Here is a 27,745-nt window from a genome sequence, read left to right as displayed (position 1 = left end):
TTTAAACGACAAGAAACGCGCATTTCTTAAGGACTGCAGCGCTGGCAATTCTGGCCGCTTTCGACGCACGAAAACGAAACCTAGCAGTCGAGGCGCGCACTTATGCACGCCCATGAGTGACGCAGCCGTGACGTCACCGAGAGAAACCAGCCGTCTGGAGGCGGCCGCTGCTGCCCGCGAAATACGGGCCTGGAGCAGCGTCATGGTCTGGTAGGATCTTGAGATATCACCAACGCATTGCGGGCGAAGCTTGTCATGGTGCGGGTGTAGCGCTGATGGTATGGGCAAATCAGCCCTCCCTCTTGGCTACAAGCTTTGGCTCCCAGAGGGTGAAATAAAAAGAAAAGCAGTATATGCACAGATATCGCACCACTGGATGAGATGACGCAGCGCCAGACGAGTATTTCACGAGCGGCAGCAGCCGCCTTCAGACGGCTTGATTCGCCCGGCGACGTCACGACTGCGTCACTCGTGGGCGCGTACAATTCCGCGCTTCGTCTGCTAGGTTTCGTTTTGGTGCGTCGAAAGTGGCCAGAATTGCCAGTGCTGCAGTCCTTAAGAAATGCACGTTTCTTGTCGTTTAAAATACCATTTGGCATTCTCACACCGGTAGCTCACTGTTGCAATTTAAAAGTAGCTTCTAGCTGGTATAAAGAAAAAGTTTATTAGTTAATCTTAGTTAATTTTTAAGCTAATTAGTACCCTTTAAGGCTCCTGATTTTTGTCTACTCTTAATACAACAGCTAAAAAAAAGAATCGTCAATAAAACTTAATTTTCCTATTTTTAATAAATAGGTAAAATCTTAGATGAAACACCCTGTATATTACTGGCTAGAAGCGCCGACACTGTGAAAGGAACTTACCTTTGGGTGACGCATCGAACTCTCATGAAATCCGCACAGCTACTTCACGTTGTCAGCCGAGATCTCTCCAACTTTTTACAATCTTCTTCGCATTTCTAGTATCAATGTCAGTAGCCTCTTTCCTCATGTATGTTGCTGAGGTAGCGTCGCAAAATGAGCTTCTGACGTTCAGGAGCGTCACTCATGGTCGCTAGGAAACAGTGGAATGGATAGAGAAGATCTAGAAGCGCGCGCGCGGATCGACGGCCGAAAAGAACATGCGGAGCGCGCTTTTTTATTGTATGTATTTTTTTTTGCCAATGCCATGACGTCATTGATCACGTGAAAAGCGGAGGCCCCGCCCCTAGACCGATTTGGTGTGAATGTAGCATCACCCTAACCCGCTCGCGACAGTTAGTTTTGTTATAGTGCCTAGGCACTATAGTTTTGTCCACGCCATGGCTCCTCCTCCAACACAGTCTTCTCCCCTCCCCCATGGCTCCAAGCAATAAACAATTTTCCTTCCCCGGGGGAATGAGTGAGCGCAGATTTTGCGCGTTCGCAGTCTTTTGCTTTCGTTCTCTTTCTTCCGGTGTAAACATTAAAAAAAAAAAAGACAAAGTACCATCCCCAACGCTTTCCTTGGCCTCGCTGACTGTTGGCATATTTCCTTCATGTATTATAACGAGCACCCTCATTTCCCCTTGATTGATCTGCTTGTAGCTTACGGGGGTCTCGGTTCTGGCAGTCTTGAAGCCATAGGTAGCGTAAGAGGGTTCTAGCACAGCTTTCGCCCTCGCTCTTGATCACGTTCTACGTGACGCTGGCGGTAACAAAGGACGTCCCACGTCCGCCGCTATGGCTGAGGGTGGCGCTGGTGAACACTCTCAAGGTTCGTATACAGACAACATAAATACCCAAGAAAGTAGCAGGGGGGACAGCGGCCGATGTAGCTCAGTTGGAAGAGCACCGGACGCGTTATTCGGAGGTCGTGGGTTCGGATCTCACCATCGGCACGTTGTTTTTTCTTCTACTTTGTGTCTAATTATCTTTCCCCTAAACAGATTACATTACTAATTTCTGTGATTATCCAAGTAAACATTAAAAAAAAAAAGACAAAGTACCATCCCCAACGCTTTCCTTGGCCTCGCTGAGTGTTGGCTTATTTCCTTCATGTATTATAACGAGCACCCTCATTTCTTCTTGATTGATCTGCTTGTAGCTTACGGGGGTCTCGGTTCTGGCAGTCTTGAAGCCATAGGTAGCGTAATAGGGTTCTAGCACAGCTTTCGCCCTCGCTCTTGATCACGTTCTACGTGACGCTGGCGGTAACAAAGGACGTCCCACGTCCGCCGCTATGGCTGAGGGTGGCGCTGGTGAACACTCTCAAGGTTCGTATACAGACAACATAAATACCCAAGAAAGTAGCAGGGGGGACAGCGGCCGATGTAGCTCAGTTGGAAGAGCACCGGACGCGTTATTCGGAGGTCGTGGGTTCGGATCCCACCATCGGCACGTTGTTTTTTCTTCTACTTTGTGTCTAATTATCTTTCCCCTAAACAGATTACATTACTAATTTCTGTGATTATCCAAGTAAACATTAAAAAAAAAAGACAAAGTACCATCCCCAACGCTTTCCTTGGCCTCGCTGACTGTTGGCTTATTTCCTTCATATATATGTATATATATATATATATATATATATATATATATATATATATATATATATATATATATATATATATATATATATATATATATATAGTTGTTGTATGTACATAATTGAGGCGTAACTTTTAAGGTGCAAAAGCGGCTGATTGAGCGAAGTAAACGACAGCAAATCTTCAGCACTCCCTCCGCTGCCTCTCAAGCCAAACCAGCCCATACCTCACAGCTAGGGAAAAAGAAGAAAGGAAGCGTGCATACTGCTTTACCGAGGGCAGCTCCAAGCCGTCACTCGTTTGAAACCACGCTGTCTACGTTGGCTAGCCTGCCCGCCCTTAAGCCCCTTTATTGAGGGGCTTTACCCGCCCCTCGTTTCAACCTCTCCCTACTAATAGGGGAAAAAAATACAGAAGAAAGCGTGTGGACGACTAGATGCTCTCCCTCCGCCCGCTCGAAGTCGCGCTCCGACGGCCAAGCGCTTTTCTCACTTCCCCAGTAAAAAAAAAAAAAAAAAAAAAAAAAAAAAAAAGAAAAAAAAAAAAAACGTCGACAGGACACGCAGAAGTGACGTATAGGTCACGTCACTTTTGTGTCACGTGATTGTGCGATCACGATCTGCAAAAATACCCTCCCGCGACGTTGCATGGGCACGGCCGGTCTCAGGGGAGAGCGCGCGCTCTTTCTTACTGCCTTCTCAATCGCCGCGGGAACAATGGGAACATTTCTCCTTGAGTTGCGCTCTCCGCCACCGCAAGGGGCGCGACCTGCTCACTGTCCGCTCCGCGTCTGCTTCAGCGGCGGCGGGTGGCTTTTGCCTGGTTTCGCGCTGTCGCTCGCGAGTTTCGTGGTGAATGCAGCCCCGAAATTAAAGAACACGGAAGGTAGATGCTGCAGCGGCATGTCGTCAACGTACTACACACGTGAACGGATATAAAAAACACTGTCGTTCAGCAAACGTTCGACAAGCATGCCATACATTGCGGCATGGCAGCTACTTTTGTTCATTTTATTCCGAATTTTTCCAAACTCTGTACAAGAATAGGAACAACAACAACAACAAAAAAAAACTGAATGAGAAGTGATCACATTGTGGAAAACCAGTTTCCTCCCCCTTCGCCGCGACCGACCACCACCACCCCAAGGAGCTTCATGACAGCGCCGGCTGGGAGAGGAGGTAAATACCTCCCCTTGGGGGAAGGAGACCAGCGATGGGTGCGCCACCAAGACGTCTACGCGGGTTCCCGCGAGAAGACGAGAGGGAGATTCTGGATCCAGCCGGCAGCGAGAGCGGTCGTCTCCCGCCGCCTCTCCCGGCAAATGCCGGGGGATAGCGCTCACGGAGTACGCTGCGCACACGGGAGCACCCGTTGTGCACGACCGCCCATCTTCTGGTTCCCAACGGCGAAGCGACCGGTAAATACCGCACGCTCTCGCCGCCTCCCGCGGCAAACGCCGTGGTATGGCCATAGTATGGCTTCGTCCGAAGAATGCGGCGCGCACGGGAGATCCCGGCCGCCATATTCCCGGCGCGTTCAAATGTCCGCCGCCGAAGTCGCACCCCCATTTCCCAGCCGGTGAGTCAAAAGCCCTTCTTACGTAGCCTTGCCCTTCCAAGGAAAACCTTGTTGATGTATAGCTAGCCGGCATGCTCTGTATTATTTGCAAGTGCAATAAATAGCATTGGAGTATTAACTATGTGTCGTCCCCGTCCTTTGTCCCCTTTGTTCCCCTCCGCGGGTCGCTAGCGAGGACGCTGCACCTGCGGAGTAGGAGCGGGGTGGAATACCCGTCTCCCCTCATATAAACCCCCACAACATCGAAGCTTCTTCAAGGCTAACATGACAGCAACTCCTCTGTTCCAGCAAAACCGTCTTTAGCGCTAGATGAGAAACCATTCATGTAACACCGAAGATGAAAATAATTTAATAAAAATGTAATGTAAATTGCAAAATGCTTGCATGATATAAAGTATTAGTATAACAGTCAAAGTAAACGTTGTAGGGTTGAGTTTTAAATGTTATTACAGTTCATATATTAGCCAATGTGTGGTATTATAAACATTATTTTATTTTGCAAGTAAACATTGTTTTAATGAAATTTTTACATGATATTAAGCTTGTTATGAAAGCAATAAAAATGGTTTGATATTCATGACACCACTTGTGCTCGAAGTGGTAAAAAGAGGCCAATAAATGATGACGGTGATACTCGATGCAGTGACTTGCAAATGAGTTCAACTGCTATATCGAAAGTATGCAAGAAACTTCTAAAGCGTTAAAGAAGGACACTCTCACTGAAGACTGATTTCAAGCCCTATAATAGCGACCCATTGAGGCTCTCTTCGGGAAAGTAAGGTTAATGTGCGGAAGGGAATGACATATGCTAGATGTGAGGGCCGTAACAGCTAGCGGCACATGACTACATTGTCAAGACGGGCGTTTCATCTGAGAGCAAAATCAAGGCACTGAAGGAAGGGATGGCATCTCCTACCATCCCATTTCCCACTGTCACATATTCCGGTTCACCTTACGTCGCTGGATATATCGTTTAGTTAATCAACTTCGGGTGTGACGCTTGCGCAATTCTTCTTGAAACTAGCGAAAAAAGCAGCCCCATGTAGTACACTCTTCTCTACGAGGACAATATTCTAGTGGACTGCATTATCCGAAACCAGAGCTTGTTGCCCTATTGGACAAGCTTTTTTTTTTTTGAAAAAGCTGCCGTGCACCTACTACACACAAATGTACTCGAAGTACTTAAGATCCTGATTCAGTCAGCCTTTCAGAACTCAACACTGAGTTGTCCGAAAGGAATTGACAACAGCTATGTTATTAGGTCCGCTTCTTTGATATTTGAAAATTTTTTCAGGATTCTTCTCAATTAATTATACCAGAAAAGTGACGGAGAAGACCGAGAGGCCAACTCCTTATGTGCACAAGCCGTGCAGGAAGGTTTTGAGCCTGAATTTTCTAGACGCAGGTCGCATTTTGATGAATTGGTGAGTATATAGTGCAATGTGTAACTTTGAAGGACAATTTTTTTATTGTTTGCCGCTCTTTTCGATTCTGCTTAACTGTTTATGCCCATTTCCTCGATTAAAAGTAGTCGCGAGACTACATACACATCTTCGGTCTTTCAACCGACTGATATGTTTTGAACGAAGCTAGAACAACCCACGCCCCTAGACAAGTGAAATTTTTACTATATGAGTAAATTTTTATTCTTTACTCTGAATCTGAGACGCGCCATGAATTTTTGCCAGTGCCTTTTCGGATTTAAACGAAAACGATAGCGGTTGACAGAATCTCCACCCAACAGTTCACCATGCACTCACGTCAGGTCGCGCTACACCTGATTAAAACATTCAAAGGCAGATTGCATAACCTGGTAAATTTAGTTTTGTACAAAACTTAGGGGTAAAAAATGTTGAAGTGTACCCAAAGCTTCATTCGACCGTGCACGGCCGCACTGACGAAGGAGCGCGCTCGTGAGCGGATTGTTGACTGTATTTTATTCCTCGTACACAATAAATTTTCGATGCTGATATAAACCTTTGTATAAACCATAAGGGGTGAAATATCAGGACCTGCCGTTTGCAACTGATGCGGGCGAAGCTAAAAGCGAGCGCGCGTTTCCCTTGCGCGTGAACGGCTGTAGCGGAGGAGCAGCAGTGGGGCGGTGGCAACCCCACCGAGGCGCGGCGGGCGGTGGAAACAGACCCCATTGGAGAGGCCGTAAGAGAAGAGAAGCGCTCTCTCCCTCGAGACCGGCCGTGGCATGGGTTGACAGCTAGGCGGCGCTAAAAAAATGACCCGCACCATGCTCAGCCACGGCCGGTCTCGAAGGAGAGCGCGCGCTTATAGTGCCTAGAATATACTGGCTAGTGTGACGAGCGCCCGCGCTTCCCTGTGGGCGAGGATGGCGCTATTTGCAATGAAAGCCAATCGTTAGCGGCAGAGGGCGCTGCTTGTCGGGAGGGTGCCACCTGAGCAGACGACGCAGTTTTCTCTCTTCAGAATACGGCAATCTGTTGGTGTTGTGCGTGCGTGTTAAACCTGCTTCTGCGCGTCTTTTGCTTTCACGAAGGTGCAGTAGTTTATTTACGGTGTAGGTGTTTGCTCATGCGAGTCGTTCCGCACTTCTACTTGCTCGGCGACGATTGCATCGGTGTTTTTTTTCTCGTTTTGTGCGCGCGTTCTGTGCTCGCCTGTATCCCTTCTTTTTTTATTGTGTCACCAGTGGTGAAGCGCGGTTCCCGATTGTTGTTTCCCCAGTGCCTCTCACTAGACTGCAGAGAAAAATGCCAAAGAGAAAGCGGTGCATTTTTGGCAAACGGGGCTACCGCTAGAACAAGGAGCGTAAGTATTACTGCGCTATCTGATGCTACGTAAGTACGCATTCTGTACAATGGGAACGAAGCATCGATAGAAATGACGGAAGGTAAACGGCAACTGCTTTTGTTGGCGAGAAACATTTTTAGAGCATGCAGTTATATTCACAAGGATGCAAACCTGGGCGAGTCGGTAACGGTGCTCCATGGCAGTGTGTAGCACTAAGTGTGTACACAGGCGCTACAGACAGCACCTGTGTTGTGTACCTTTTCTGTGTCCCTCGATTGTCCTTTTGCGCTACACATATGTCATATGGATGCAGTTATATATTAGGCGCATGTTTCACCGTAAGCGCGGCATTACCAACCAGCTTCATCGCGAATAACCGGCCGCGTCTCGTGCATATTGTGTATCTGAGAAAAAAAAAAAAAAAAAAAACTTCGTCAGCTTCTTCATTCAAAAGATGGTGACTTCGCCAAAATCTTGTGCAATCGCAGGCCGCAATGTACCTTAATTAGCCGCTGTAAGTAAAGGTTCCTCGTTTGTATTCTGCTGTCTTTTTGTTTATTTTTTTTTATTTAAACACCTCACGGGCTCCGATTGGAGTATTATGTGAGGGGGGTTACATAACTGGGGTGCGAAACAGAAGCATGTAGAAGATGGTTATTTTAACATTGTTATTTTCAAAACGTTAACATTATACCCTCCACACCTTGTGCCCAAGACGGCACCAAAAAGGAAGGACAGAAACATATGCGAGCAGCAACCAACTCGTAAACGCCATAAGCGGGGCGCAGGGACTGGACCCGGCGATTCGGGCTCGGAAATCAACGAGGGCTGCTGTTTTCTCGAAGCTGGCTTTCAAGACTGCAACGACTCCTCCGGCTCCAGTGAAGCGGGCATTGTGGGTGAACAGAGTGGCAGCCAGGCTACACTGCAGACACCTAACCACCACGGAGGCCGTCATCCGTTTGAGGACATTCTCATTCCGGTTACATGGATGTGGATACCTTTCGTGGATGACAGCCTAGCTTATGCTGAAGACCCAATAACTTTGAAAAGATGAAGGTTGACCTTGCATTCCAACTTTTTGGAGATGAGGTTAATAAAGGACTTTTTTTGCACCGACAGCATGTGGAGACTATATACACTCGGGTGCAACCAACAGAAGACTTCGTCAAGCTAATCAATCGCCTGATACGAGTAATGACCTCCAGGATAACCAAGCGTGCACTTAAGCCGGGTAGCCCAGACATGCGTTTCTTGGAAGACTTTTTAGGATATCTGGACAAGTGGGAAGAACATGCCAGCATTGCCTTCCACTCGCATTAAAAGGGGAAATGAGGGTGCTCGTTATAATACATGAAGGAAAGAAGCCAACAGTCGGCGAGGCCAAGGAAAGCGTTGGGGATGGTGCTTTGTTTTTTTTTAATGTTTACTTAGATAATTACAGAAATTAGTAATGTAATCTGTTTAGGGGAAAGATAATTAAACACAAAGTAGAAGAAAAAACAACGTGCCGATGGTGGGAACCGAACCCACGACCTACGAATATCGCGTCCGGTGCTCTTCCAACTGAGCTACATCGGCCGCTGTACCCCCTGCTACTTGCTTGGGTATTTATGTTGTCTGTATACGAACCTTGAGAGTGTTCACCAGCGCCACCCTCAACCATAGCGGCGGACGTGGAACGTCCTTTGTTACCGCCAGCGTCACGTAGAACGTGATCAAGAGCGAGGGCGAAAGCTGTGTTAGAACCCTCTTATGCTACCTATGGCTTCAAGACTGCCAGAACCGAGACCCCCGTAAGCTACAAGCAGATGTCACTTTTGATTAAACATGCTGCCTTCGTTCTATTAAACCGAATCTGTGTTTCGTGACTTGTATTCTTTGTGTTTGAATTCCTCCAAACGCGAAAGCTCTCATGTGCGTTTACCGGGTTAGCGTGTGGCTCACGTACCGATTGAGCTTTCAAGTTCGAGCAATCTGAACAAAGCAATTCGATATTAACATTAGCATGTTAAAACGTTATATCAATCCTAAGCTCCTGAAAGAGCTCTAAAACAAAGTATTAAACGTGAGCCAAAGCAACGCGCAGCTCCCTTTCCAACTCTCAGCAGCGCGGCGCAATGTGCGCGAGAAACCGGCTCGCACCCTCTCGCACCACAGCGCCGCTATGCGGCCGCCGGCGGCTTTCATTGCTATCCGAGCCATCCCAGCCGGCGCGCTCGACACACTAGTCAGCATATTCTAGGCACTATTGGCCTCGAGATCGAGCAGAGTCGCCACCTTGCGGCTCAGCGGCGAAACCTACTCAGTGTGGATGCGTTTTCGCGTCGCGTGCCAGCCCGCAGTGATTTACGCGCGCGCATGCGGCGTGTACAGGAGTGTTTTTGTTTGTTTCGAAGTTCCTGTGAGCTTTTGCTTACCTATATGCCTCTTGCAAAATAAATATGAACAGTCTATAACCCCACGCTTCATTAAAAAATATATATACTTGTCCGTATCGAGCATGTCATGCTTGGATAAGGACATCATCCATCGCGGTCTTCGGCGCTTGAGATCCTTTGACATGCAATGTCTCAAAGAAGTAGCACTGTCGCTACCGCCGAGTCAAAGCAAAACAGGTCGTTGCCGTCAATAAAAGTTAATGCAAACGCTCAGAAATCGCATATTCCCGTTTCTGTTCGGAATATGCCACCGCAGACTGCTTCATATAGCAGAATGCAGTTTGAACAGACCACTCTATGCCTACTGTGCCGTCTGTATGCACGATAGAGTTGTGTGAGTACTCTTTTTTTTTTTTTTCTTTTAAACCTCTGTTGCGGTGTCTCAATGGTACGTAAGGGCGCTCGACTGCTGATTTCGAGAACGGGGGATTCAATCACAATCGTTTCAAAAGGCGTCCTCTGCTGTGGGATTTGACTGCACAGTAAACAATCCCACGTGGTAAATGTGGTGTTAATAATTAAAAAATAAAGACGACACCAAAACCAGCCTCTGCAATCATCCGTCAAAGCCGATGCCGCTTTCATGCGTTAAACCCGGGCGAATATGCATTTCTTTTCTTTTTGGTGTTGAAGGCTTCTGTGCATCCGTAAAAGTTTTAGTGAGCACGTTTTGCTTTAGAGAAATGCTCGAATGTTTGGGAAACATATTCCCTGCACCTAATTGTTACCCTAAATATTACATAATACACCAAGATCAATGTACTTTAGTGGTAGCCTATTATAATCATGATAGTCCCTTTTCGTCCAAGTGCTGTCTTCCGACAAAACTCGTCATTTCTGACAAGGGGAGTAAAACAGCTCCATGCGGGCTTAAATATCAGTGTTTAGTTCGGGAATAAATACATTTTTATAGTCGCATGATAAGATGAACGATCCATTTCTTTCGGAATAGTTTTATATCCGGCATCTGTTTTGGTACCAACCCTAATATTTACTTCGCATAAGGTTTAGTCACTGCTAAATAATTAGTGATGAAGAAATTTTCAGTGTGTAAAATTGCTTCCCAGAACATGACAACGCCCATGCGCAGTTTATAACGATGTCTTCGCAGCGAGTAATTCGTAGCTTGCACTTTAACGTTACTGAAAATTAATCGCTGATTATTGTAAATTCTGTCAAGTGTTTAAAAGTTCTCTCGCACGATGAAATTTATTCGCATTGCAAAACAAAATAAATACACTACTAATTTACCGTTATATATTAACATCACACATATCAGAAATCCCTTATACTTTCCTCGGTTTCAGGAAATCATTTACAGTTAGTGGCGCATGCATTAATACACTATCACATTCTATGACAGTGGCCGCAAAAAGCATCTCGGCAAATTCAATCCACTCAGCGCTGTACACGTGAACAATCAGCTTTCCTGTGCGGCGAGATTTCCTGTATAGTGTCGGCGTGATCTCATTTTTGGGGGATACTTGTGCGTGGTTTTCTGGGCCAGAGTTGATGAGCACTCAGTCTAAAGAAACTCGCCATGCAGTGCGCTGCCAATGCTACATTTAACCTGCTTAATCCTCGAGTCAAGTACGATATAATGAACCAGGCTTTCTCGATACAGTCTAAATTACTGCAGGTCAGAGCACGAACCTTGTATCTGCGTGGGCTTGACACTAAAATCGCCGGTCTCACTCACATGAGACACGCGCAAACTGTTTAAAAGTCAGTAAGAAAAACAAAGGTGTCATTAGGCCGGCCAAAGCTTTAGGCGCGTGAGCGCGGTACAGCGCAAGAAACGTGCAAAGTAAATCTAGAAGACTGGTGGTTGCGTGCTTTGTTTTCCTAAAATCCGCTCTTCTTCAGCTGCATTGGCGAAATCCTTGGATCTTTTTCTACAATATTGCAGAAATACTGCAGAAGACACGTTTTCATCGCCAACAAACCCGCCGTAAACTCAGAAGCAGACCTACGCAGCGTGCGTTTCTGCAAGCGCCGCCGGCTGCCGATCCACACTACCGGAGTGACGGTAGCGTCACCTCTAGGTCGATCTCGCGGCGAATAGCGCGCTCTTCCTCGAGACCGGCCGTGGCTCAGCACCGGCTGTATATGGCTGGAAGGCTATGGTGCGTGGGGCTCAATCCTGCAGTTTTATCCCTTTTTAAGAATGTTGAGGCTCATATGTTTGGTTTTTAATAACGAAAAACGTATTTTGAATATCTCAGTGTGTAACAAGTGCTTCTTTTTACACCGTGTTAAAAATGGCCATCAGTTTCGGTTTCGAAGTTTAAAAACGTGTAGTTTGCAATCTTTGACTGGTGTGACCATGTCGTTGGCACCTTTTGCCTGCGGTCTGAACAGAATCGTATGGGCAGTTTACGAAGGGGACACGTTGAAAACATCTTATATTGTAGGAAGTACTTTAAAAGGCTAGAAATACCTCAAAGTATGTATCTAAACTGCATGCATAGTGCATACATGTGTTGTAATTTTGCCAATTACTAGAAATCAGTTAATACGGAGAAGCAGTTAAGGAAGGAAAATAATCAATGACATAATACAAAATTCGAAAAATCTATGCTATAATCCGGAATTACCTGACCTCTAAGTTCAGCTGCGCGACCCGTGGCAAAGGGCTGCAATGCGCGCAATCGATGGAAGCCTAGGGACGCACCGACATATTGCATTGAGAGTGCCCGGGTGCACATCATGTTCTTATAACTTCGTGAAACTGGCGTACGTGTATTACAACCACGCGGCGGAGCATTGTGAGAGGTGTTTCTATCGGGTGAAGATCTTGGAAAGCAGCTATTGTGGCGTACGTTACAGATTCTTTTTCGAGTGAAAATTCGCCAGAGCGGACGGCCGGGTACCTCCTCAATAAATAGAACGTTCGCATACCTAAAATAAAGCTATTTGCCTGTTCTCTATTATTTTTGCGATAAACACAGTTCACGAAGTCCCTGCGAGACGCACACCATGCATTGCAACGACGTTTGGACACAGAGGTATATATTTATCTAGTTTTTCCGCTTAACAATTAAAGGAGCTTGCAAGGAAGCAAGCGCGCATTGATAAGTAACAAACAAGACGAGCAACTTGCGAAGATGTTCCATGATCACTTAATTGTGCTCGGAGTGGTCCACAATTTGAGGTGTATACAAATTGCAAGCTGCTGACGATCTTAATTTTGTCAGCCGCACGAGAGTAAGGCAAGCATCTAGTAACGTTGACTAAGCCAGACGTGGTTTGATGGACGGGGACATGATTTACATGTTCCTAGAAATGTCGCTAGAAATGTAAGCTGCAAACTACAGAAAACCTTGATGTAGTGTTTGAATGCCAGTTTTTTCTTCGGATTATCTTCAGCCACCTTTTCCGGAGGTCTAAGCTGGCAGGAACTTTATGAAATGAAGCGCCGCAGGCTTCTTCGCTTACCGGACATCCGAAACGGAACGCAACAGCCACGCTTTTTGTTCACTTGGCATTCGCTCCAGCAAGTGCATTCATCGATCCGCCAATAGTTAAATGATCACGCTAAACATAACACAGAAGCAATGCGAAAAACAGCCGACCACAAGGCTTACTTTTTGCTTCAACAACAGTTACAAGAGCATTCTGCGCCACCAGCGTGTCGTCTGCTAGAGGGTCATCTGACAGCGCGCCGCCACACGGCGGACAGAAAAAAACCTGACGCTGCAGGCATTTTCTTCAGGAGGTATTTTTATAAATGGATGGTTCTCAATATAGTTCTGAGCGGTTTTCGTCTCCTACCATAGGGTAGAAGGTGCTCGAAGGTGAGGATTTTTTCTCGTTACCATCGCCTGCTAAACTGGTTTGGAGAGTAAGCTGCGGTTGCTTCCGCTTCCGAATCGTGACGCTGTCCGCAAGTCAATGTAAGTACGAAAAGCAAGAGTGATGTCAAATTATAGTCAAAACCAGGATTTTTACTATGGTTGGAATAATCCACCGCCAGTCCAGCAAGGTTACATGTACGACACAGGCTCCCAGCATGACTTCGGGGCACAGCAACAGTTTGCTACCTTCGACTACACGGCACCCGGCGGGGGAGTGAACGCGTCTGAGTACGGCGGTCCGTCGAGCTACGTGGGAGCTGGATCGCCATACACTGGTAGCATCCTCACGCCAGACACCAGCTTGGGGTCGTACGGAGCGGACGACGACTTTGAGAACGAACCGCCGCTGCTAGAAGAATTGGGCATCAACTTCGATCACATACTGCAGAAGACGGTGGCAGTGTTGAACCCCATGAAGGACCCCGACGCGGCCATACTGCAGGAGACTGACCTGGCTGGACCCTTAGTCTTTTGCCTCGCGTTCGGAGGATTCCTGCTGCTCACGGGCAAGGTGCACTTTGGCTACATCTACGGAATCGGTGTTCTTGGTTGCTTGGCTATGTATTCACTATTGAACCTGATGAGTGCGTCCGGCATCTCTGTAGGCTGCACGGTCAGCGTGCTGGGCTACTGCTTGCTCCCCATGGTCTTGCTGTCTGGCTTGTCCATCCTGTTCTCGCTGAAGGGCAGCCTGGGCATCGCCGTCGCACTGGCCGTTGTCGTTTGGTGCGCGCTGTCTGCGTCCAAGCTGTTTGTCACAGCGTTGAGCATGGTGCACCAGCAACCACTTGTCCTCTACCCCTGCGCCCTTGTGTACGGAGTATTTGCGCTCCTCACCATATTCTAGCACTTCCATTGCTTTTGCGTGTGTCTGAGTGAATAAAACGCCTACGCCTCTATACGTACTTCAAGACTGGCTTTCCCCACCCGCCAGGCAAAGCACCTGTTTGCAGAGGCATAGGTCGTGTTGTGCTGCATTGCCCTTTTTTACAGCTGCCGTGCGGGGTGCTCTTGTAGTACTCAGTGTACCCGATGTCTGCCAGCTTTCCTTGGAATTCTCCCAAGGAACTCTGGTGACTGGTGCGTGCACATGCACCTCTGTGAAATTTAACATAAGCTGGGCACATATCTGTACACAATGTCAGCATGTCAGTTCATCTATTGGCAGCTGCTTCAGTTACCGATTTCCATTCTTTTTCAAGCGCATTCGTCGAGTTTTAATTGGCACACTTACTACACAGAAAAGTGCATAATTATGTGTAGCTACATTTTTTTTTTCCAGGAAATAAAGCATAGTTCTGACAGCACATAACAGCAGGTTTCACTTTGAATTCAAGGAAAATGACTAAGCTAAGGTACAGTACTGTCAAGCCCACTTATAACGATCCTAACAGTTATGCGGATTACTTTCATAGTATCCGAAGCTCGTAGTAAGCAGACTTGCCCTATTACAGCCAAAAAAATAGTCAAACAGAGAACAATGTTTGCTTCTTTAAAAAGTCCATTGTGAATGTCTGTTTAGTCAAGGCAAACCCATAAAGATGCCTTTTATACTCTCCGGAGCAGTCGTGAGCTGCTGACCGAGACGCATGCTGACTACCGAGCTAGCTGCTCTAGACTCCACTTCCGATATAGGCATTCACAGCAACTGATAATAGGGTGGCATCCTTGGCTTCGGTCTTCACCAGTTAACTGCACTTGTAATGCCACTTTTTTATTCTTCTTTGCAGAGTTTACACTTTCTTTGGCGGTTCCCAGGAGCATGGGGCAATCTTTGGTAGCTGCGCTGGCAGGGAGCTGATATTTTCCTACAGCTGGGAGGGCTTACAGCTCTTTCTCGTTCATTAAAACTGAGTGATGCAACTGCGGTTTTCGTTTTGCAGTGTCATAGCCCAAATACATATTTTTACGGTAGCTGCACCTTCATAACAGTGAAGGTGCAGCTACCATCATGTAATACCGCTTGAATGGGGCCTTTGAGGTACTAATAAATAAAACGTAAGCATCCGTTGTAACTGTGGCCATTATAAGTGGGCTTGATTGTAATATGGTAGATGTAAGCATTGCATTTGTTAACGCCTCCGCCGGGGTGGTGCAGTGGTTACGACGCTCGACTACTGTGCCCAAGGACGCGGCAACGAATCCCGGCCTCGGCGGCCGCTTTTCGCTGGAGGCGAAAAGCAAGGCGCCCGTGTGCTGTGCGATGTCGGTGCACGTTAAAGAACCCCAGGTGGTTGAAATTTAAGGAGTCCTCCACTATGGCGTCTCTCATAGCCCGAGTCGTTTTGGGACGTTGAACCCCACAAACCAAACCAAACCATTTGTTAACGCAACTATGTCCTTCACTCAGACCTCGGTATTTGGACGAATTGCCTGGTTTTGGTGACTAACATAAGTGATAAAAGCGCTGATATAAAAGAAGTATCAAAAATCACAAATGCAACATTCTCCACACACCTGAATGTATCAGTACTGTTATGCTCATTTACGACCATTTAGGTGGTTGAAATTAATCCCAGGACCTCCACTATGGTGTGCCTCGTCACTCGGTGCATTGTGCTAGAATACAAAAATACATGTGGTGCAGTATATCTTGGAGAAAACTGAGGAAATAAAGCAAAATAGAGTAAATCCCTGCTATATTCTAGCAGATGCTTTGCTGTTCTCCAAACAGCAGCATGCAGTTTAAGAGACTGCTTTTGAAGCACAGTGCAGGCAAACTATGTCTATAAGGCAAGCTAATGTAACCCACGGCAGCTGCATATGGCTGCAGAAATGGCAACCAATGGCTTTGCCTTTTTTCAAGTACAGACATACAGTGCTGCTAAAATCATGCTGTCACTTTAATCATACTCCTTTGCCCATCTACACTGTGGTGATAACCAGTAACAAAGGAGGGAATTGGGGAAACTCGCATTTCAATGTCGCATGCTGAACAGCTACCATATATGGTGTGATTTTTCTAATTTATAGAGATTCGTATTTTGAAAACTTTGAAAGATATGTCCACGCGGTCTTTGCAGGTGGGTTTTGCAGCAAGACAGCATGTTTATGATGCTTAATGATTAAGCAATTAATGACATTTTTTATCTTAAGGGGCAATGTTGTATTGCAAAACTGAATGCTATCGATACTTATGAAATGGTGTTGCTTGTTTTTCTTATGCACCAAATGTGGATGCTTTTCGCGTATTTGAAGATGCACATAAAAGGTTAACATGATTCTGTCAACAATACCATGTGCAGTGATGCCAGTTATAAATATGCAGTGCAAAAAAGTCTGGCTAAAAACCCAAGGACACGTCAAACTATATTGTTGACTAAAAAAATGCTAACATTTGATGTTCACAGCCTTCAATTTTGCTGTTCATATTGCCCTTTAAAATAAAAAGGTGATTTATTAATTGTGTATTGTTACGTCTTATCACAGATATAATTTCTACCTTGCTGTACAAGTCACCTGCACAGGCTGCTCCAACGTACACAGCCTTTGTCAAAAGTGTAGAGCCCAGGGGGTCTGCTTCTGAGCAGTGTAGTGGCACCGATTTAGCATTAGTGCAGGTCCTTTCCTTTGGAGAGCATATTACAAAAACTTACCAGCAAGAGGTTCGGAACACTGGAAATGCATTACAAGCTGCATGATCTGACTCAGAAGCAGACCTCCTGGGCCCTACACTTTTGACAAAGACTACCTCTTGCAGATTTTAAGATAAAGATCTTGGCTGGCCTAAACACTGAAGAAACCAGATGCGAGGGAGCACAGTGGAGATGGGAATTGAAGACAAACATATTACAAAGCAACTGCCTGTTCCAAAAAGGCAAAACTGTCTGCCTTGCTAGAATATATCCTCCCAAGACCCAGCGATGGAAAAATTATGCGTTATATATTAGATCACAAAACTGCAAATGCAACAGCCTCAAGAAGGGAAGTTCAGTGTCATAAAAAAGCCGTATTTTTAGAACCTGTACTGCTGTCTAGTGAGCATTATCGAGAACTGGAGGTTGTTGCAAGCACATTGTATGGTATCAGTTGAAAAAAAAAAGCATGCATATGAACACGTGGTAGAGCATCTTTAGGCATTCATTGACAGTCTCAGCGCAGCTAATGCACAAGCATACACGGGCAGCAAAAGCCCCAATCTTCTTCTGTGCTGTGGAAGTCTGTTTTCTCAATATTAGGCATTTTCCAGTACAGAGCCGATCGCACTTGTCTAGAGCGCTCGAGCAGTCTGCGTCGGAGCAAATGAAGTGAAATATTTTCTAGGAACCTTCGCACTTGGCAAAGAACTTTTGCCTGTGCTGTTCTGAGGTCTGTTTGCCTCCATGCGAACGCAAGTATTATAAGTGAAAGCAAGTAGCTGCTTCAGGATTCGGCTTACTTCTACAGCACGAGACTGCGAGAGCACTCTAGACAAGTGTGATCAACTCTGTCACAAAAAAGCTTGGAATGTAGCAAAAATATATATACATATATATATGCTGTTTTAGGACCTGGATTTACATAATCTAAATGTATGAAAAAAAAAAAAAAATTTATGCCACAATGAGGGTCAATGTCACAACTCTGGGTGAAGTGGCAGTACTGGCATCCAGGGTGCTCCCCGTACAGTGCTGTTTGGTTGCCAGTAACAAGCATCTGCTTCCAAATATTTGTCTCAAGTACTTGGATCACAATCCATGCATCATACAGGTGCTTGTACATTCACTTATTCCAAATATAGCTTGCAAAAAGCTCTCTGTCAGCCCAACAATGTTGCTGTAATGAAAATTTGTTACTAGATGTGTGTGAATATTCGAAATTAAAAAAAATATATATTCAATTCATATTTGCAAAATTGGTGAAATTTTCCAAACGTTCTGGAAATTTTCAATTCCGCAGCTCCGCCGTAATTAATGTTCTAACCGGAATGTTAGGCCACGTGGACTGTGCAGTGAAGCATCCTTAGAACACAATGGTGTTTTGTGAAGAGGGACCACTGCTATTGCATCGGACTGTGAAAAGGGTAGCGGAGGCCCTCCCGACAGTGTATGCAAAGCGAAGCACTTGACGAAATCAAGAAAAAAAAAAGTTGTTTTCACTAGGATATAACTTCAAATGCAGACAGCCATCGTGCAGGTGTTCATCTGAGAAAATTACTGTGATGCAAATGGTTTCCAGGTTCTTTCCAGGCCCATTCGATAATTCGAGCTTTCGGTTAATTTGGATTTTTTTCTGGTTCCTTGAAGGCCGAATTAATGTGTTTACTGTAATCAGCAGCAATATGACAGCTCCATGCGGTTTCATACAGGTCCATCCTGCATGAAAACTGGTATACGGAATACTGCATAAAATTTACATAATTTTTCAAAAGGTATACACTTCTAGTTAATTTATTTGCAAATACCATGAGAATTTTGAAATAACAAACAAAAACACAGCTATTTTATAATTTTATGATATATATATTTTTTTACTGATAATTTATTCAATATCCTAAGGCATCTTTTTCCCATATTCATATTCAAAAGTTTCAATATTTGCACACCTCCGTTTATTGCAATCTTTAAATGTTACCCTTGGGCACACTCCTTAGTAGTGACCAAAGAAGCCATCCCATTTTCACTTAGCATTTACTCTACCAGATCAAATTTTCTAAAGGGGTAGGCCTTTTCCTTAACCAATTGTCCACATCTGTTTTCAAAGTTATCAATATCCTCTCAGCACCATTATACAAGCATGCTGTACCAGCATGCTCTGAGCAGCTCGCTCATGTCATTGATGTATGTGCTGGGTTCATCATACGATGGACCCAGCACTCGCACAGTCTTTAACACAGTCTTTTTCAGAACATGTTTATAATGTGTTCCCAAGTGCAACCTCTTTTTCCTGAAAAGATGCTGACCGACACGCGTTTCCCTTGGACGTGTAACATAGGTGTGTAGCCAGGAGCGGTGTTTTGATGTCAGAACAACCCCCCAAATTTTCTGAGCTCTGTATCCCCCTTCCTCATACACACCTTTCGGCCTTTTTCCACCGTATTTTTTTTTTTTTTCAACCAGTGACTCGTAACAGCCGCCAAAATTTATTTCTGATTACGCCACTGGTGTAACATCACTGGCCATTCTGCAGATGGGATAAAACGAGGGTGAGTGTTGTATGCATGAAGGCTTTGCAAAACTGGATCAAGGAGCCTTTAAAATGAGCTCCTACATAAAATTTCAATAAGGAATATGGGTAGTTCAGACCAAGTTTCCGCCAAGCATCAACACTGAACACACTAAGGTGAATTTAGTTCTGAATACCGTGAATGACAGACAAGTAAAATATGTAGCACCTTGCAAAATGGACATAAGCACAATAAATTCATGTTATTTGACACATAGTAAGCCATCTCTTGGCTTCTGAAACATTTAGCAAGGAGCACCAAACCCCGAAATTAGCTCACTCCTTGCGGTTTATTTGAGTGGCATCTGAAGGTTATCAACATATGTGACCGAGAGCTATGCCTTTGGCATGCTTTTACTGTGCACTTGGTGCTCGCCAATGCGAAAATTTGGGGGACACTAGCATTAGTAGCTACTGTCAGTGGCTCCCTTTGCAGATCCTTGTTCGCATACATGCGTTTTGCTGCTCGCTTAATCGCTAATCCCTTAATTTGTGACACTTTTATCATGCCATCTAAATAGCACACAGTCGTAAGCTACTATATTGTGTGAGAGACCACCTGATATATATATATATATATATATATATATGAAGCCCCGCTTTAACCAAGCCGTACGAATGGGAATGCATATTTAGAAGCACCGTGTCTGACTCAAGATCTAAATTCGTGATGGGCTCGATTCCTGTCTTAAAGGAGCAAGCAGAGTTGGCAGCTGCTGCCATGTTACATGGTCTCATGACATCACACAGCTGACCGGCCAATCAGTGCCTGGCTGTCTCTTGCCAACTACCACCTGTCAGATCCATGCTCGTAATTTGCTTTTTTTTTGCCCACAACACCTACAACACAAGATTTCCTAGAGAATGGGGCATTTAACTGCGACGTTAAAGCTTGCAGTTATGGCGCCTTTTACTACACGCTACAGCATTTGTGGCTCCACACCTTAACCACCGAACCTGCACCTTCTCATTCTTTCACAAGCTGTAAGAATGATTTAGCATATTCATGTCACTACCTCAAAGATGTGGCATATATTGCACAGTTAGCAGCATAACCCTCGCATCATTAGTTCAGCACTATCAGCTCGGGATTAATCTGTGCTATTTCTGCTGCAGTGCATCAAAGTTCCAGTCACATGCCGGCAGGTGACATGATGAGCCAATGCTTTCTGGAAAAATGCTCGCTCAGCTGCATTGTCTGCTGTAAATAAATAGATTCTCAACAAAATGCAGACTTAGCCCTCTATGTCAATTCCTCAGTACATCACCAAGGCCCTGGAAATTGTGCTCAATTGGCATTGCCTTCTTTGCCTTCAGGTAGCTACAAATATTGTTGATAAATTATATATGGCATATGTACAGCAAACTGCTTGAATAGACCACATTTGTTCCTGCGTGCACCTGGCCACACAAAAGCTGCCAATCCAAGAGAAACAGTCACCTACTAAAAAACCAGTGTAACCGTAGTCTGTAAAGTGCGTGCAATGCCCCTGTAAATTACTTGAACCACTAGCCACTGAATGTTAAAATTGGATAACGAGCTATGTGCAAAGCTGTCAGACTTGAGGCTGCGCCTGTACTTCACAAAACCTCGAATACATGTACCGACAGGTCATGTTGGAAGACATAACTCAAGAATGAAGCGGCAGATCCCCCTCAAAGGAGGCCCTTCTGCCAATGGTCAACACTATTCGCTGTAGGAGGGTCCTCCGAGAGGCACTTTTCTCTTCAGTTGTACCCAACTAGAGGCAAATTAGCTGGCATTTGAAAATAGGCAGAACAAGATTGCCAGTACTGGTGTAAAATCACACTGTTACTTCTGATAACTATCTGCAACGAGACCCTTGTTCAGCATTTAATTGTAGTGTACAACATACTGCAAGATGCATATTTCTCCTCGTCATCTATCATAGATTTTCCTTTAATATATTGTACACCTCCTCCAATACTGTGCTCACAGATATTTTTTTATTTTTTTTTTCATTCCTATTGCACATGACGGATAAGCAAAGGTGGCCAATGCTTTGATGTATGAATAGAGGTTGAACTTTTCTTTTGTTACAATAAAAAAAAAAAAAAAAACGATGAAGGCATGCCGAATCAATTAAAATTTTTACCTAAAAAAGGTCAACTAGAACACTTCTATAGTAGTCACTAGGACAAGTAAAAATCTTTACTATAAAAGGGTCTTGAAAGTGTCAGTGAGGATGCTATCTGGTAAATAAATGGCCAGTTACTAAATACACCTTAATGGTTTATAAAAGAAACACTACAAAATACCTTCTATCCTCTTCTTCCATTTTTATGAATTCTTTTGTTATATTTTACATTTACACCTTGTGGAAGTAACGCTTTAGCATGGATACAATGTGGCTAAAAATACAACAGGTGTTTGATTTCATGTGAAAAATGGCATCATCTTCCTCTGTTCCAGTCATTTAAAAGGCAATAATTGAGGAATGCGTTTGACAGTCAAGCGCAGCAAAACTGCACAAGCTGCGCCTCCACATCTTACTACCGCTGTTCATTGTCATTGCCTGCTAAAAGCAACTGCTTGGTTAAGTAGGTTGTATTGCAAGAGCATCATGTTCAGTCTATCGTGCAATGGTGCAGTTGCAGTTCCATCCTAGCAGTCTCTGTGTGGACCAAGTGATGTCCGCCCTCTCACTCAAGCTGGAGCAACAGCCAAGTGATAAGATGACAACCCAATTTAATATAAACTACAACCTGCATTCTTGTACAATGGTTCCACCACTTCCATGAGTTTTTTTTAAATTCCAATACTGTATCCTTTGACTAGCACAAGTGTATTTGCGACTGTACAGGCATTAATTACAAGTAAATCAACAAACGCATTGACAAAATGGCCAAGTGACTTATGACCACAAAGGAATGCTATGCTGCATCACACACACACAAAAAAATGCGCTGGTAATTAGTCTGCACAGAATATTTTCCAAAACAAACAAAAAAAAAAAAAAAAAAAAGAAAAGGAATGAGAACACCTAACCTAAAGAGTGTAAACGTCACAAAAGTTTACGGAAATTTAATTTAAGGAAAGCATAAAATTATGATCCCCTCCCTATGTATGAAGAAGCCAAAATGTAACTCTATGCAAACTTTTAAGCCGAACAAATCAGAGGCCTTTGACTAACTACCAGTAACTTAAAAATAAACATGACCTTGTGGCACTATTTACGCAGACACACAAACTAGATAAGTACTTTCAGTAAACCGCACTTTCTTTTCTATGCATGAACAAATATATATATATATATATATATATATATATATATATATATATATATATATATATATACACTTTACAAGACAGACAAAATGTACCCACAAGTCAAGCAAGTTTTATTACTCATAAAACTCTTGAGGTAGAATAAGCTAACAGGGCTTAAACCTTATATTACCTTAAAATTTATTTTTGCACACTGTGCATAAAAATGGCCAAAATTCCCAGTTGCTCAGCCAAACTCTCGGAAACTGATCAGTCATCTTCAATAAGGCATATGTCTAGGTGTGAATTCATGGCCTCCATTTCCTGGAAGCATCCACAGACTGGGCACTGGACTAGAGTTGAATTGCTTGCAGTGCTTACATTTGCTGCTGCACCTACGTCTACTGGAGCAAGTGATGATGATGATGTACTTGCCTCATCCAGTTTTACAGGGAACTTTTCACGCTTTTCCGCAGTCACAAAGGATGCTGCTGTTACAATGCAGTCATCATCGGACTCGCTGTCAGAACTGAGGAGGTCTCTAATGAACTTCATTTTGGCAGCACTCATTTTCCTGCTGGTTCCCGCTGCAGGCTTTTTCTGGCTCAGGAAGTCTTTCAACGTTGGCTGAGTCGAGTGTGGTGACTTGTGTGATGCAGGCATCGCTTCTTTCTCGGCTATAGGCTGGTCCACCGACTCGCCAGGCCTTGACACTGCAGAATTATCAGATGTTGCCTCACTGGCCAGTAACTTCTGCATCTGCTGAGTGACACTTCCCAAAATACAGCTGGATTCCACCACTGTGATTTCATTCGTCGAGGAGTCTTCTCCTAGAAGCCGAGATTTGGTGGCACAACCACCAAGTTTATGGCCGTTGCCACTGTAGAGAGCCACTTGAGACCGTTGCTGGTCAGCAGCATGCCGGGACAAGGTATGCACATTACTGGGAAGCTTTGTACCTGCTTGGGTGACTGAGTGACTTGAGCGGGGCATGAGCGGGGGCATGAGCAAAGTCCTGATGTCTGCTCCATCCGCCAACTTTGGCTTCTTCGCAGCTTTTAAAAAGAAAAAAGAAAGGTGCATCTATAAAAAATTTGCCAAAAAATAATATACTGCATTTACACCATGGAAATTGGCAGAACACAACTGTTAATGACCACAGCAAGAGAGACAAGACACAGAAATGGCATGCAGGGAAATGCAAAAATATCCATTCCAAATAAAGCAAAGAGGACAAAATGTGATACCCACTCACCAGTTTTAGCTGGCAAAGTGCTATCCTTTCGCTTGCTGCTTGTACCGCTGGGCCCGGCCTCGCTCATCTTGGTAAAGTCAAATCCATCCGCCAACTTCATTTTTTTCTCACCTTTACAAGAAAAAACAACACAAAGATGCATTCGTAAAAATAATGTTCTGCATTTTCACTATGGAAATTAGTAATGAAGGTAACTGTTGACGACCACAGCAAGGGAGACCGCATGCAGAAATGGCATGCAGGGAAATGTAAAAACATCCATTTCAAAGCAAGACAAAATGGTGATGCCTGCACACCATTGATGGCTGGCAAAGTGCTATCCTTCCGCTTGTTATTACTGCCTTTGGGTTCGGGCTCCCTTATCTTGATGAAGGAACCACCACATTTGCGCTGATGGTCGGCCCACCAGGGATCCCTCTCAGAAGGGGGCCGGTTCATAGCTCGCTTGACCATGCCAAAAAATGGCATTCGAAGATGGCAGGGACCATTACAGCGCCACCAGTGCTTACGATAGCTGTCCACCTCTCCATGAAAGCTGTGGTAGACCTTGAGAGAGAGAGAAAAGTGCTTATATTTTGATCCTCTTCTGAACACAAGTACCTGATGCTTAAACATGGTGCTACTTTCTATACAGTCTTTGAAAGCCTCCATTTCATTAATGAACCTGTGGGAGCTACACTAAAATAATTTATTGTTACTCGAAACTTGGGCCGACACTGTACAGCACATAACGATTGGTTTGGTTTATAGGGCTTACAAATCCAAAAAGTAATTCGGACTATGAGGGCACCACTGTGGAGGGCTCCGTAGATGCTGACCAGCTGTGGTTCTTTACCGTGCACCAGCATTGCACAGCACACGGGTGCCTTGCTTTTTGCCTCCATTGGAAAGCAGCTACCGTGAAAGGGATTTGATCCTGTGTCCTTGGGTTCATCCTTTGAGTCTCATAACCATTGAGCCACTGAGGAAGGATCTCATAATGAGGCTGGGCCAATTTCACAGTGTGGCCAAATAATAACATAAGATAATGCGTACAAGTTGCTTTAGGAGCGAATGCTACAAGCAAGGGAAGGCAGAAGAAACAGGTAGGTAATAGCTGTTATGCCCAAGTAACTATTTCTCGAACAGCAACCATTTTTTTTAACCATAAAACTTTGCAGGATGAACTTGAGAATGTTATGGAATACCGTCAGGCCAAAGGGGTACACTAGGACGGAACAAGAGCCGCCGACCAGTGAAAAAAAACAAAAAAAAAAAACACCTGTTCTTCACTGGTCAGGGACTCTTGTTCCGTCCAAAAAACTTCATAGGCCAACTCACTGTGATGTTTGCTCCACTGGCTTTGTTAATACGGTCCATGTGCTTGTGGAATTCAGGTCCATGAGCATCATGATCCTGCGCATATACACATGCACACAAGAAAAAGCAAAAAACTATTTATGTAATGTCCTCGAAAGAGCTGCTGTAACTGCCAGGGATGCAGAAACACTAAAAAGTTTTAACAGAAGTCTCATAAAAAGTGATGTTCAAATAACAGACCAGCAGTGGACATGTAAGCACATGCATATACAAAATTCTCCCACGTTTTTAATTATGCAAGTTTTAACAGTCAATATGCAGTGAAGCAAGTACCACAGTCATCTCATTCTGCCTAATATGAGGCAGCACATATAAAATTACAATACCAGGGGTATAAGAAGTTCCTCATGCTGATTGCTTTAGTTTCCAGCAGAAGCTGTAATGGGTTCAAAACACATTTCTAACGCACTCAATGAGAGCTCCACAAAATGTGCTATTCACAGTGATGATGGTTTCTGTGATAAAGAAAGACCGGTTTTAATTTCGTTTACGGGGTTTAATGTACACAAGTGATATGGGCTATGAGGGCTCTGAAATTATTTTGATCACTTGGGATTCTTTCACGTGCGCTAAAACTGCAACGTACACGGGTTCCTTCTGTTCCACCTACGCTGAAAAAGCAGCTGCCGTGGCCGGGATTGAACTCGGGTCCCTGGCATCCCTCAAAATCCATGTGCCGCCTTAGTATGTTGAAACCTCACAAACACCAAAACCACCACATATTAAAACTTTTTTCAATGCACAACTTCCTCCTCATCCAGAGGAGATCATGTGAACTATGAAGGCTACAGATTCTAATACCACTGAAGACTACAAAGACTTTCTTACCCTACACTGAAGTCCATTTAACTACCTTCAATCAGAAAAGAAGAAGAAGAAAAAAAAAAAAAACAGTATATTTAACAGTATCACTGAAGCATAGACCTTTGCATCGGGTGAGAAGGATGCCGAAATGTCTCCTCTCTTTGTTCTTGGAAACTGGTTTGGCTGCCATCTTTACAGTGCTAGCACCATGTGCACACAACCCAGCAGACAATATGGTGACGCCCAGGAAGCCCTCGTTGCAAAGGTGTATTTCACTAACAAAAACAGTAGTTCAAAAACTACTCTGAAAACCAAACCAGCACTAAATAATGTCATCAAATGCTTTGTCTAACCTTCCACATTTAGAGTGAAAGGGATGCTACGGACCCTACTGCTAACCTGCTTGCAGCGTAGACACGGGAAATCCATGCTTACATGCCCTGCCTGCATGCACTTAGTCCATTTACCCTTCTATTCCATCACCAGACACTGAACTGCTGTACAGTCGACGCCTGTGAGATATTATTACTAAATAAAACTAGAGAGCTACACAATGGCAATTCACTAGTGCAGATAGCAACTGCCAAGGAAACAGGAATGTGACCAGGGATTTCAAATCCAGTTCCAGTACCTTTTTACAACCTTCAGCACATGCCATGGCTAGGACCCATTGTTTCTTTACAGCTGCTATATTCATACGAGCGTCCTCAAAAACACCCTACTTTTTTCAACTTAGAATATCCCAGTCTAGCAACAATTACTCTCATGTGAACATGCACAGTCCTGGGCAAATATCTGTGGGATGCTGATTCAGCAGCACTTGCGCAAACTTTCATGCAGCCTCTAAAGAGACCTTTGGCATGTATATTACTGTCCATGCCAGCGGGCAACCACTTTGGGGACCTCAAGGGGAGAGCAACACTTTTGCCATGTCTAGAACTACAGCACTGTACCAGCTAACAAACCACATTTACTTTGGCTTTGGCTTGACGTGGTTTTGTCTGTAGTGGTTCTAGAGCTGGAAAGTGTGTCGTGCGTAGACTGAGAGCGGGCCACTTCAGCGATGAAAGCTAAGGGCAGCACGGGCACAAGAGGGCACTGCATTTAAGGTGGCGGTTCCACAGTCGCCATCTTGAGAGTAGTTCAGATTCTGCCCCCAGGCTACGCCACTAATTCATGACTGAGGAATTGGGTACCCAGCCCTCTTGACCTACGCTGTCTGAAGGCTCTTTTTTTGTTGATGCGGGGGCTTCAAAGATTTTGTGGCTCCACAGCGGCGTCCAGGCAGAAAAGGGGAGGGCTTTTGTCCTAGTCCTGCGCAACATGGACTGCCTCCCCTCCTCACCCCACCACACCGCTACTTCGAACAATACACGTCCCAACGATGGGACAAGAGCCTTCCCTCTCTTGCCTAGTTTCCGCTGTAGAGCCACGAACCTGATTGCTCTTCCCCGCCGCGCGTGAGGAGGTTGGACTGGACTGCAGTAAGCTAGCTTGCCTAAACACAAATAAAACAGGGTGTCAGTATGACTGCATAGAGCAAATTTAGACCAGTGAAAAGGAAAAGCGAATGGCATATATCTCTGCAGGCTTCGTCAATGAACCTTAGTTGAAGTCAGTGCCTGTCTTGTGTCCTTTTGATCCTCGTCTTTAGCGCTGTGGAATCATGCGAGCTTTAGAATATGGTGAGCCTAACGGTAAAGAGGATAGGTTAATAGCGGGGCGCAAGTGCGCATGTCCAGTGTAATTACCGCATCCTTCGTCTGTTCATCGCAGCACTCAGCGCACGCGCATTGTTGCCGCGCTATT

At 44.7% G+C, this 27,745-nt stretch overlaps 2 protein-coding genes and 1 pseudogene across 6 annotated transcripts in view; 1 reads left to right on the top strand and 2 right to left on the bottom strand.

Annotated features, from left to right (window-relative positions):
- LOC146201823 (E3 ubiquitin-protein ligase MARCHF2-like) overlaps positions 1-12,927 on the bottom strand; it is a 35,067-nt pseudogene extending 22,140 nt beyond the window's left edge. The window contains exon 1 of the transcript XR_014701760.1: positions 12,876-12,927. The product of XR_014701760.1 is annotated as an E3 ubiquitin-protein ligase MARCHF2-like (transcript). The remainder of the gene's footprint in view (positions 1-12,875) is intronic.
- A 195-nt stretch (positions 12,928-13,122) lies between these two features.
- On the top strand, positions 13,123-17,682 carry Yip1d1 (Yip1 domain-containing 1). Its single transcript, XM_084587787.1, has one exon. The coding sequence runs from the start codon at positions 13,207-13,209 to the stop codon at positions 13,990-13,992; it is 786 nt and encodes a 261-aa protein (XP_084443913.1). The 5' UTR covers positions 13,123-13,206; the 3' UTR covers positions 13,993-17,682.
- A 4,943-nt stretch (positions 17,683-22,625) lies between these two features.
- Positions 22,626-27,745, bottom strand: part of mh (DNA-dependent metalloprotease SPRTN) — a 48,355-nt gene continuing 43,235 nt past the window's right edge. For 3 of the 4 annotated variants that reach the window (XM_084587786.1, XM_084587785.1, XM_084587783.1), the window contains 4 exons: positions 25,094-25,168; positions 24,070-24,319; positions 23,774-23,884; positions 22,627-23,573 (listed from right to left, as the gene is read on the bottom strand). In XM_084587786.1, coding sequence (XP_084443912.1) covers positions 22,789-23,573; positions 23,774-23,884; positions 24,070-24,319; positions 25,094-25,168 — 1,221 coding nt within the window. In that variant the 3' untranslated portion in view covers positions 22,627-22,788. Of the gene's footprint in view, positions 23,574-23,773; positions 23,885-24,069; positions 24,320-25,093; positions 25,169-27,745 lie in introns of all 4 variants that reach the window. The other variant, XM_084587784.1, reaches the window with a different exon arrangement.

Source organism: Amblyomma maculatum, chromosome 1, assembly GCF_055883805.1.
Source record: "Amblyomma maculatum isolate TAMU_Amacu chromosome 1, ASM5588380v1, whole genome shotgun sequence".
Classification (NCBI taxonomy): domain Eukaryota; kingdom Metazoa; phylum Arthropoda; class Arachnida; order Ixodida; family Ixodidae; genus Amblyomma; species Amblyomma maculatum.
The sequence above is the reverse complement of the archived record's forward strand: the minus strand, read 5'-3'. Positions and strand labels throughout refer to the sequence as shown.